General features: G+C 55.6%; 1 protein-coding gene across 1 annotated transcript in view; it reads right to left on the bottom strand.

Annotated features, from left to right (window-relative positions):
* The window catches only part of CFAP77 (cilia and flagella associated protein 77), a 127143-nt gene that overhangs the window by 14292 nt on the left and 100236 nt on the right, over positions 1-12615 (bottom strand). Inside the window, exon 6 of the mRNA XM_040632108.1 lies at positions 11113-11214. Coding sequence (XP_040488042.1) covers positions 11113-11214 — 102 coding nt within the window. The remainder of the gene's footprint in view (positions 1-11112; positions 11215-12615) is intronic.

The raw sequence follows: 12615 nt of genomic DNA, 5'->3' as shown, positions 1-12615 counted from the left end.
GGGGGGGGGGGGGGGGGGGGGGGGGGGGGGGGGGGCTGTTCTTTTCAGAGCCCAGACGATGGGAGTCTGCTCGGCGCTATTCTTTGGGGAGGTGGCCGTCAGGCGTCCAGCTGCCAATGGGAGATGGGATATTCCGTCGGGGTGCTAAGCCCGCTCTCCCCACTCAGAAACATCTAAGGATAGGATCCGGACGGTCATGGTAGACCGAGCTTCAGTGGACAGCAGGACCCTGTCTTTTATTTTAAGCTCAAGTAAGAGCCAAGGAGGGAGTTGGTGAAGGAGGTGTGTGGCCGAGGCCCTTCGAGGAGCCTGTGAATGGACGCCCCCCAGCCCCTCGGGCTGGCGTCCCAGTCACGCTCCCCCAACGGAGGCCATGGTGCCGTGCCTGGCTGACAATTCCACATCATCTCCGTCAGAAGAGGCCTACTTGCTATAAATATTAACGCAGGTGCACAGTGGGCTCTCCCACCAGCGTGGGGGCCTCCAAGCACGTGGAGCAGCTATCTGTGTGTAGCTTTTGAATCCGAGTGTAGACTCCCTGATGCCAGGGACTGTATGTTCTGCATGTAAGTGCTGGGTATCGTGAACGCCGTGGGTACTTGATAAATATTAATTGGGGCTCACAGATCTCAGAGAGGTCTACAGATTTGTATATTAATCTCACCCCCGTCCCACAAGCAGTGACCTCATTTGCTGCCTACTGCTCATCCGACGAGACAAGGCTTGCGGGAGCACAAGGTGCTGGAGGGGCGTCTTTGGGAGCGCGAGGGGGAGACACACCAGCCGATCCCCTCCTAAACCTCCGCTGTTCGTTTTGTTGAAGGATCAGGCTGGGAGGAGACACCGGATCCCCAGCGAGCATCAAATTCCAGAGCTCCAAATTTTGCTGCTGGTTTAAGACAATAGGGATTCCTTAATTACTTTCTCTGGAAATTTACCTGACAGTGCTTTCTCAGGTAGTGCAAGGTGGTTATCTGGGCGCTCGGTTCCTTGGTTGACAGAGTCTTTGATTTTGTGCTTGGTTGCAAATTAAGTCCTTTGCTGAGCCGTCCGCACCGTGCCCGGCGGTGCCTTATCGCTTATTCATACCGGCTGTTGAACGACTCCTGTGCTTCCACTGGGAAGCTGGAGACACACTCAGATATTTGGTGTCCATGGCCCATTGGGTTGGGGTGTTCATGGTGAGGTTTGGTGTCTTTCCCCTTTTTCCTTATTGAAATAATGAGCAGGAAGAATTGGGGGGGGCGGGTAACTCTTAAGAAGAAATGGAACCTTTCTGTGGTTGACGGGGCTGACCCTGTCAGTTCATAAATAGGAATGGAGTTAAGTGTCCTCAGCTAGACAGCAGGGATATTATGCCATAATCTGGACACTGTTCTGGGGAAAGAGTGACAGACAGGAGACTTCAAAGTCTTGGGGTTTACTTGACTGCTAGGGGCACTCCGTAGACACTAAACAAATCTTGGCTAGATGGCTAGGTGAATGAATGGATGGATGGACAGATGGACAGATGGACAGATGGATGGATGAACATAAGGACGGATGGATGGATGGATGGATGGATGGATGGATGGATGGATGGATGGACAGATGGGTGGATGGACAGATGGATGGATAGATGAACAGAGTGGTGAATGGGTAGACAGAGGAGAAGATGGATGAATTCACATTGATTCTTGTATTAAGTGATTCAAGTGACACTGACCAGAGTCTCACAAACATATAGGAGACAGTTCAAGCTGACAAATCTTTTTTTTTTTTTTTAAGATTTTAGTTATTTATGGGGCGCCTGGGTGGCACAGCGGTTAAGCATCTGACTTCGGCTCAGGGCGTGATCCCGGCGTTATGGGATCGAGCCCCACGTCAGGCTCCTCCGCTATGAGCCTGCTTCTTCCTCTCCCACTCCCCCTGCTTGTGTTCCCTCTCTCGCTGGCTGTCTCTGTCTCTGTCGAATAAATAAATAAAATCTTAAAAAGAAAAGATTTTAGTTATTTATTTGAGAGAGAGAGAGTGCAAGCAGGGGAGAAGCAGAGGAGGAGGGAGAAAGGATCTGAAGCAGACTCTGAGCTGAGTGCAAAGCCCGACATGGGGCTCAATCTCATGACCCTGAGATCATGACCTGAGCTGAAACCAAGACTCAGACACCCAACTGACTGAGCCACCCAGGCACCTCAAGTTGACAAATGTTCTGTGACTGTGGATAAAGGTAGAGAACACAACACTGAGTGGCAAAGGTCATGGCACCTGGGCAGTCCACTGTCACTGCCACATAGCGCCCCACCTCTGACATTCAAAGCTCGGTACCCGGAGGAACCATCAAGAATCTAGGCATCAGAGCAGAGACAGTATCTGCAGGGCTGACACTTGGAAGGGGGCAGGTGATTCTGTGAAAGGAGACAGATTTTGGCTGAACTTGAGAAAGAAATGGCTGTGCACGATGTTGTGTCCCCTGAACGTTCCTGCGTTCCAGTGTGATGGCATTTGGGGTGGGGCCTTAGGGAGTGATGAGATTCAGACGAGGTCATGAGGGCGGCCTCCACGGTGGGATTAGTGCCCTTCTAAGAAGAGGCACTGCAGAGCTCGCTTGCTCTCTCTCTGCGCAGTGTGAGGACACAGCAGGGAGGTGCCTCCTGCAAGCCAGGGAGAGTCTCACCAGAACCCCGCCCCGCAGGCACCCTGATCTCAGGCTTGCAGCCATGAGAACTAAGAAATCCACGCCTGCCACGTAAGCCACCTACTCTACGCTGTTCCGTTATGGCAGCCTGAGCAGATTAAGACAGAAGTTCGTAATCCTCGGGGCTGTTGAACAGATGAGAGCCTGCCTCCTGCAGGCATGTTTCCGTTGGAAGGCCCAGCATGCTTCAGAGCACACATATGGGGGTGCACCCACATGGCAGATACACGTTTTAAACATCCCTGTGCAGAGCAGACGACATTGGCCAGGGACTTCCAGGAGCTTCTTGCTGAAAATGCAGACTTGGGGGCGCCCAGGTAGATCAGTCGTTGAGCGTCTGCCTTCGGCTCAGGTCATGATCTCAGGGTCCTGGGATCGAGCCCCGCATGGGGCTCCCTGCTCAGTGGGAGCCTGCTTCTCCCTCTCCCTCTGCTGCTCCCCCTGCTCATGCACTCTCGTGCTTTCTCTCTCTCTGTCAAATCAATCAATCGATCAATCAATCAATCTTAAAAAAAGAAAATGCAGGCTTGGAGGCTACCCCAGACCCACTAGAATGGATCCTGGGTGGCGCTCTGGAATCTGCATATTTTTTAGAGAGAGAGAGACTGTGAGCAGAGTTGGGGGAGGGGCAGAGGGAGAGCGAGTCCTGAGCAGACTCCACACTCAGCACAGAGCCCATCTCGGGGCTCGATCTCACAACCCCAAGATCATGACCTGAGCCAAAATCAAAAGCCGGATGCTCAACGGACTGAGCCCCACCCAGGCGCCCCCAGAATCTGCATTTTAAAGCTCTCCTCCGAGGACCCCAGCCACAGCCCAGTTGGAGTCCTGTGCATCTGTAGGAGTTGACGCCAAAGCCCCGTCCAATGCAGAGGTTGTGTTGCTCCATGACCATCCCCTGGCCAGGCTCGGGCCAGGCGCTTCCCGCACACGACCGCGCTTGCCTTCTGTTCCTGTCCCCACTTCACAGGTGCAGGGGCCGAGGCTCAGCCCTCTGCCTCTCGCCTTTTCCCGCGCCAGGCCTGCGATCAATGGCCTCTTTCCTTTTTGGCCTTGGGGCCAAATTGCAATTTAAAAGATGCTCAGGGGTTTTATCAAGGTCTGAAGGCTTTCAGGGCAGTGGGAAGTTTTGTTTATTGCAAGGGCTGGCCACAACCCTCTGGACACCTATAAAACCCCAGTTCCTGATCGCCCTTCACTCTCCTTCCCGGGTCCTGTGTTTAGCCCCCAACTGACCCCTGACCTCAGTTTCAGGTCCATAGTATTTATCGGCTCTACCAAGGCCTGCGGCCTGGAGCAGCCGGCCAGAGGGCCCGAGCCTCCACACTGCCACTCGTTAGCGGTGGACCTGGGGCACATGACTTTAGGCCTCCCACCACAGTCCCTCCACCTCCGAGACAGCACGGCTCTTCTCGGCCACAGAGGGCTATTGGGAGCATTGGCACAAAATGGGACTGTTCCTCAAAGCACCTGAGAGGAGCTCCGGATGTGTGAGCTCTGAGTGTTGTCATTGTCGCTGCCTCTGGGAGCGCTGCCTCCCAGAAACTTCTCGGACACGCTTCCCTTTGCTTGTCCAGCCGCTGGACGGGGTCACACTGCCTGCATTCTTTTGTGCGATGTAACACAACGTTTCCCAGGACCTCTTTGAGGAGAGGAGGGGAAGAGGCCAGCAAACACCCCCATCTTCTTACTTTCTCCCCGACACATGCTCTCTGTCTCCAGCAGACTCTGCCTCTCTGAGGGACACTGCAGGAGTCCCAGGGGGTCCACTCTGCTGCTTGCTTTCGGCTTTGAGACACAAGGATACCAGCCTCTTGGTTCGTCTTGCCCACAACTTTTGGCAAAGCTCAGTTTACCCGAGCAAATCATTTGACGTTGTTTATTGCTGGACCCTGCTGCTGGCCACGTGCTCGACAGCTCTGGATCCTGTCCTGGTGACAGCATGGGTGCCGGGTGACAGAGGCGGATGCGTGGGGACACGTGGCAGTGAGGCACTTGGAGGTTAGCCCCAAGTCCTGCTCAAGCTGGGAGATTCCCTTTAGATCACCAAGTACTGCTCTCTTGGGGAAGAGCTGGGAGAAGAAACTGGAGACCCCCAAAGTCCCATCGACTCCCCCAAATTCAAGGTGGGATTCTAGGTATCTCTAGAGGTTAGAAATGTATACTTGATGCCAAAACAAGCTGTCTTGTCTATTTTCTGGTTGATTTTCAACACAAAATTTGAGATGTTTTTGCCCCCTGGTGGGGGAGAAGAGCTTTCTGTAGAGAACGGAGAGTTCCCAGGCACCGAAGTGTTAAGGGGACAGTCAGGCTAGGGTCCCCAGTTAGAAGCACCAGCTCCCACCTCTCTGGGCCCCTGGCATCTCCCTCTGTGACCTGGGAACCCAGACTCGTCCCGCCGTTCCAGGAACTTTGCCGCTGTCCCCCCACCTCCCGCCGCCCCTTCCCCCTTGTTCCTGTCCCCAGAGCTTCAGCTCTGGCTCTCGGTGACTTGCCAGTATCGAGCAGCAATGTCACCTCATGAGCAGGTGCCTAAAAATTCTGTCCCTCCAAGGTGCCGGATTATGTAAAACCAATTAAGCCCCCGCTTTGATCTCTCCAGCGAGGCAGTTCTTCTGCATACTGATGGGATTTCTAATGGGGCATCCGTACTTAGGGAAGAAATGTCAGCTGCATCAGGACCTCTGCATCCTCTGAATCACTCTTCCTAGTGCCTTGTTCCAGCGTGTGACACATTCCATCCCGGCGCTCGGTGCCCGACGCAGCAACATGGGATGATTCTTATTCCAACGCGAAAGAGAGACAGGATTCTTAAAATACCTCACTGGTGTGGGGACCTCGGGGAGGGGCAGCGGATCTGGTACCTGTCCTTCCTGTGCCTGGAAGGAGTGACTTTGGGGCTGAACACACCTGTCCGGAGAAGGGCTCCTATTTCACCGGCCCCTTGGAGCCCTTTGGAGAGGTGGCGGCCGCTGGGTGGACAGGCTCCGAGCCCGCTCTGGGGGTTTAACAGAGAGTTAACTTTCCAGCCAGCTATGATTTGTAAGGGAGCTTAAAGGTGGGGAAGAAAATCCTTTTCTTAGATTCAGCAGCTTTCACTAATCAGCTGCATTTCTGGGTGTCACTGCTTGGCTGACTGCTGATTTTTTTTCCCGCCGTCTCCGGTTCTATTAGGGAGCCAGGGGCCCAGGAGACCCTGGCAGGGTTAGTCTTCCGCAAAGAGAGGAGTCTGATCCCAGCATTCAGAGCACAAGAGCTTGTAAATCAAACTGTTAGCTTAATAGCTTGGGCCATTATTCTAAAGCAGTGGGGCTGAAACCAAAAGCCAAATGAAAATATAGTCAATTTGTTCATACTTTAGTGACTGAATGACTATGTAATGTCAGTGGGTATTGGCACTGGGGAAGACAGACAGGTCTGTCAGGGGAGAGGCGCAGTGTTCGGCGTGAGGGGTGACCTCGAGATGCTTGGGCAAACCTCCCTCCAAAATGGGTTTGGGATCTCCAATTATAACACGGACTTGGCCATCGAGAGCCAGACTCAGGGAGCCAGCCGCCATCACTGCTGGGAGAGCGCTGGCCTCTGATCTCTGTGCCTGATGGAAACCCAGAGCAAGAAACCAAGCGTGGCCAACGGCACTGGAGGGCCTGTGAGTTCAGGAGGGACTGCGCTGAAGGGGGCTTGAGCCCTGGGACAAGTGCCCAAAGAAGGATGTAGTCTCCCTACCCTTCAAACACATTAAAAAAAAAATAGCCTTACTGGTTTTGTAAAAGTCATATACTCACTGTAAAAATTCAAACAACGCAGAAAAGAGCATCAGAGAGAGTCAAACTCAGCCTCACTGCACCCCAGGGGTCACCACTGCTGCCACCTGGGGACCCCTCCCTCTGGACGTCTGCCCTTGAGCACAGACACCTGTGCACATGTGTGGGCGCCTCGATCCCAACGGCGTCCCACAGCATGGGTTCCTTCCCCAAGTATGGGTTAGGAACGTGGCAGTAAGTAGAGTGAGGTCATTATTTTCAGTGGCTGTGTACTCTTTCTCAGGACGATCTGTTGTCTGTGCAAAGTCAGTGCGGGATCTCTCAGCTCGGACTGAACACTCCGCAAGGGCACGTCCGGGCTTACCCCACTGTGGGGGTGCCGCCGTAAATCCTTGGGACCACTCCCCCCCCGATATTTGTCTTTGGGCTGTTACCACTGGCACTCTTTGTAAAGAAGGTTAAACCGTTTGTTTTTCTTGGTTTAATATCAGGCGGCCATAGCGTGTGCGGTTCGGACTGGGTCACTTTTGAGAACCGAAGGTGTCACTGTTCACAATCCCACCTCCCAAGAGGCGAGCCTGGATTCTGGCCCCTGCCTGGAAAGCCCGAGCAGGGTTCTGCGGAGGGCAGGTGAGCAGGTGGGCCAGCCTGCCTCAGGGTCATGTTGATGGGGGTGAGGTTATGCGGCTCGCCCCCAGCCCCCACGTCTGGCTGCCAACTAAGGTTGGGGTCTCCCTACCATTTCAGGCTTCGAGGCCTGGACACCATGGGGTGGAGCTGCTCCAGACTTCCCCGTCTAGCTGTCCACCCCTCTGTCCATCTACCCACAGCAGCATAACACCGGCACGGAGAACAGGGCTTGGCACAAAGATGCTGAACGTGATTGGGGAATGAATGAGGGAAGGAATGAATGATCACCAGGCCCATGCCCGTAGAGTCCAGGCGCCCTGCTGAACTGCTAGCCCAATTTTCAGAAGACGGAGCAGGGACTTGGACCGGTAAAGCCATGTGACAGGTAGGGAGTGACAGGGTCTCCATGTGACCCAGTTCCGGCTGACCCTGAGTCATGCGCACACACAGACATAGCAGGTGGGTTCCCTCCTCCCTCCCCGCAGCCCCCGGCACGTTCATGAAGGGCACGAGCCCCATTGCCACTGGGCACAGAGGGTGTCAGCTCCCCTGCCACTTCACTCCGGGTTTGGGGTTCGCCACCGCCAAGAGCCTCCAGCCCCCTCCCACAGGGCTCCTTGAGCCGTGAACCTGGGATCGTGAGCCTTTGGCTGGAGGAGACCCTTAAGAACAGTGCTACCCTCACTTTCAGATGAGGAAACTGAGGCCCAGAGAGCCTCTGCTGGAGGCACGGCATACATGTCCCAGCCACGCACGAGCTGTGGACTGACCCTCTCTCTGGGCCCCGTCCACCCGTGGTAATGCTGGTGGCACAGAGCAGAATGGGCGCTGGAGTCCCAGGCAGCCCTGAGGCTGACGGCGACGCCCACGGAGGGTGCAGTCCCCGGTGGGCTCAGACCCCGCTGGGCGCCCGCGGGGTGCCGGGGTGGGGCGGAGGTGGGTGGCCCCGGGGCTGGGGGTGACCCCCTGCGGGCAGGCCACGCGGTGCAGGAAGCCAGCCTGCTCCGCGTTGACCCAGCGCAAGGAGCAGGCCGCCGCGCCCCTCCCTGCTGCTTTTCCTTGTGAGAGGTGTTTAATTATTTCTGACAGGGTTCAGCGTCGACATCTGTTCACGAGCGGGGAGAGTCCATTTAGGTTATCCATCACTGTGACAGGTTCAACTTTTTTGGAAGCGCTTTTCCCTTTCATAATGCGGCTGGGTGGCGAGGGGGGGCCGGTGGCTGGGCACAGACACGAGGCACAGACAAAGACCCTCCTGGGGCTCTGTGCGGGACGCTGTGTCCCCCCCTCGCCGCCACCGCCGCCGCACTGGCCCTCCTGAGCCCGGACCCGGTCAGGGCTGCCAGGATGGGGGACGCCAGGATGGTCAGGTGGGAAGGGGCTTTCAGGGGGTCTGTGAAAGGCTTTTTAATTCTTCCGCCATTCTGTGCTGTACTGGTCATTCATTTGTTCATTCATTCATCTCCTCCTTCATTCATGCTTCCTGCAGACATTCACTGACCGCTCACTGGGTGCGGGGCTCTGGGGACACTGTGGGGGTCACAACAGGCATGGTCCTTAGGGGCTCCCATTTTGCTGCGGAAGATGGACAACTAATTGCCCAATTAACTAATTAATTGCAATGCGGAGGCATACTGTGGGGGGAGAAAGGAACCCTGCTGGGCTGAAGAGGGTTCCTCTCCACCTGCCCCAGAAGTGAGGGAAGGATCCGCAGGGGACCCAGGCTACCGTGGCCCTGGATTGAATCTGAGACCCTTTCCTACAAGGGCATCAGGTTCCACATCAGTTGAATGGGGACATCCTTTCTACAAAATAACGCATGTCGAGTGCTTGGTGAGCAGTGAGAGCTAACGAACACTTCCAGTTGGTAGGATTCCCCGGAACGGGGGTCCAAATGCAACCATAAAAGCATCACTCTGGAGGGCTAGGGTCTCCACTGGGCTGACCACAGTGGCTCCAGGGACAAGCCTGGCTCTGAGAGTCCTACAGAGGAACTTCCAGAAACCCATGAACAACTCCAAAAAGACAAAAAGCGCCCTGTGAATCCTGGGGCTGGCATGTTGATTGTTTCTCGTTGTTTCTGTGGCACGGTGGGTATAGTGTGTGGGGGCTTGGAACCCATGGTCAGAGGAACCAGGCTTCCAGGCCCCACCAGCCCGCTCACTGGGGGAGGACAGCTCGAACTCTGCTTCCCCTCTGTGCCACGGAGCAGTGGGGGTGGGGTGGGGTTCTCGCTCTGAAGATGAAGTGCTAATGCACGGGGGTGACTTCGCTCCGTGCCCGGCACCGAATAAAAGGGTGGCATTCACAGGTCGCCTCCTGTTGCTCCGGACCATATTTCAGTGACGGCGATCTAGAATGGGGGAGCTCAGCACAGCTGAGTCCAAGCCCCTCTTCTGAAAATAGAAACTGGTTCGTTCCTGTCCGACTCTGGGCCAGGCACCGTGGGGACACCGGCGTGGGAGACATGCCCTCCCGATACAGGAGAGTCGGGGTGTGGATTGGTCCTTTTCTTGCTCCTCCAGCCCAAGACCTCCTGAGCCCTCCTTTGCCCCCTGCCTCTGTAGCTCCGGGCAGATCGTAACTTGAAGCGGAGTGGCGGGGGTGGGGGGTGACGCCGCAGAGCTGAGTGCTGGGGAGGGCATCTTGCACTCGTGGAGCTCTGGGTGCCCATCCCTCCCCTGGCAGCATCCCAGGGAAAATGAGAGAGAAAACTCAGAGCAAAAAGAGCAAAGGAGGAAAGACAACAGAGGAGGGGGCCAGGAAGGAAGCTGTGGGGAGGGGGGGGAGGAACGTGGTTAAAAAGGCAGGAAATTGGGGGAGACAGAGAAACCAGAGCTGAGCCACGCCGCCAGGCCAGGCTGGAGGAGCTACAAAGTGACGGGGCAGGGACTCCGGCACCTCCTGCTCGGAGCCCGGTCACGTTCGTGTGTGGGGTGATGCGGGCTGACGGGCGGCGGCGAATGGTCACTGACATATGCTGACGGAGGCCACTTGGGCAGGACGCAAGGGGCCGCGTCGGGGGGCAAGCAGGCTTCTCCGCGAAGCGCGGCAGCTTGTTCGATTGCATTAGGCTCAGGAAGGCACTGGCCCCTTCATTGTCCAAATTACAGTTTAACTCAATACCGTGTGTGGGGTGATGCGGGCTGACGGGCGGCGGCGAATGGTCACTGACATATGCTGACGGAGGCCACTTGGGCAGGACGCAAGGGGCCGCGTCGGGGGGCAAGCAGGCTTCTCCGCGAAGCGCGGCAGCTTGTTCGATTGCATTAGGCTCAGGAAGGCACTGGCCCCTTCATTGTCCAAATTACAGTTTAACTCAATACCGCGGGTGGGCTGCGCTGGCCAGGAACGTTGCTTTGTCCAGCTGTCTTTGGGGTCAGGTGTGTCCCTGTGGCCCCCTAGAAAAGTTCGCTGGGCATGCCGAGTTGGGCATGCAGGGCTCCCCTCCCACTCAGAAGCTGCTGTCCCCCAATCTCCCGGTTCCCCTCCTCTGGACAGGGCCCCCGGCTCTCACATTGCTCTTCCCCTGCTAAAAGGCACTAAAGATGGATCCCACTCCAGGTGCCACAGGGCTACGTGGTCTAATGACAGCAGTTCAGTTCTGACGCTGGAGCACGGCAGGGGCTAGATCACTCTGGGTGCTTGCTATCCCCCTACGGCAGCCCCTAGTAGATATTTGCTCCCCTATCCCCAGGAACACCACCCTGCAAGGAGGCTTAGCGCTGGTGGCGTGGGGCTGTCCTCCCCCTCAAGTCTCCACGGCAGGATGCGGTGCAGCCATGACCCCATCAGTGGTGGACCGACGGCCCAGGTTTGGCACAAGGCTTCCCGTCTGTGGAATGAGGATGGCAGCAGCCCCCACTCCAGTAGGTGCGAAGAATCAGTGAGATAATATAACAATAATATAATATTTGCTGTGATTATGCCAACCGGTGGCTAGAAGCCCACAGCATTTCACCGTCTAGAGGACAGGTAAAGACCGGGCAGAGGGAGCGGCGTCCACCCCAGGTGTGGGAAGGGGCATTTGGAGGCGAGACTGACCTTCTGGAAGTGAGGCATATGCCAGAGGGCATCCGGCTTCCCTGGCGGCTTATACTTTCTCAGCTGACTGCTCCGGGTCTCATACAGCTTCCCCAGGATCACCTGCGGGCCAGAGAGATGCAGAGGTGAGGTGGTCTCCTGGGTCCCAGAGGAGCCTGAGCTATGATGAAGGGAAGCGAGCACAAAGGGTTGGGCTTCCTGGTATGGCAGGCCCACAGGTCACATTCCTCCTGCCTCCAGCCCTTCTCCGAGGCTGACTTCCTGGCACCTGCTCTCTGGGCCACTGCTCAGTGGACCACGGTGTGGGACCACCCCGTGCCACGAGTATGTTGTTCTGTTTCTGGTTTGGCCCCAGGACTCACAGCGTTGCTCTATACAGAGGTAACTTTCCCAGGATCTGATCCGGCTTGAGCTTTGGGGATCCTCGTGGCACACGGTCCCTGCTAAGGTCCTGGAGGGGCCCTATTCGTGTGCTGTGTTTCTCTAAAATTTCTAATAGTCATATGTTTTGTTGTGTACTTTCTCTTTTCTTTCTTTTCTTTTTCATGGAGTATAGTTGACACACAATGTTAGGTTAGTTTCGAGTGGACAACTTAGTGATTCGACAAGTCTGTATGTTTTGCTGTGCTCGCCAAAGTGTGGCTGCCATCTGTCACCATACGACCCTATTACAGCACCATTGACTACATTCCCTGGGTGGTATCTTTTATCCCTGGGACTTACTCATTCCATCACTGGAAGCCTATGTGTCCCGCTCCCCTTCAGTAGGTCCTCCAATGTGTAGAAATTTTAGGACTCTGCAAAATCCGCGTCTGCCCTGGGTTCTGCCACAATAAAACTGACCGGAAAGTAGCTGAAGATGCCACCACCCCACCGAACCCCTTTCATTGGCTTATTTTATCCATCATTTACATTAACTTCATTGTGTCTGCGGATAACTTAGAAGCCCATTGGATCAGCCGTCTTCTCTGCTTTCTAGAAGAGTTCTGCAACTATCCGAGAACCAGAGATGCTATCCAGCCGAGAGTTACCAAGCCTGCCTTCAGAATTGGAGGAAGAGGGTGCAGGCACCCCCATTTCACCTTTCTGAGTGGAAATGGATCTCCCCGCTGGAAATGGGTCTGCAATGCATGACAGACAGGGTTGGTTACTGTAGGATTTGCTGAGTTCAGCACTGAGCGGGGGTGGGGGGGCAAGATGACGACTCACTACACGGAAGCTGTTGGCTGAGAATTTCATTTGAGGGCACCACCATCAAAAACCAGGACATCCTTAGCTGCTGGAGAGACACGCTTCCCCTTGGATGGTGGCAACTTGACCTTGCAGACCAGCCATCTTATCAACCCCAGACCCTAGCCCCAGTGTTTGTGGGTCTGGGTGTTCCAAGCTGTTAGACAACATACAGCCACAGAGAATCTTGAAACAGGAAGAGAACCCTGCAGTTGGTTCCACAAGTGTTCTCTGAGGGCCTGCTATGCGCTAGTCATGGCACGGGGGGCCCTC

This window comes from Ursus maritimus, unplaced genomic scaffold (genome assembly GCF_017311325.1).
Source record: "Ursus maritimus isolate PB19 unplaced genomic scaffold, ASM1731132v1 scaffold_17, whole genome shotgun sequence".
NCBI classification, from domain to species: Eukaryota; Metazoa; Chordata; class Mammalia; order Carnivora; family Ursidae; genus Ursus; species Ursus maritimus.
Note: the sequence above shows the minus strand (reverse complement) of the source record. Positions and strands in the feature narration are given on the sequence as shown.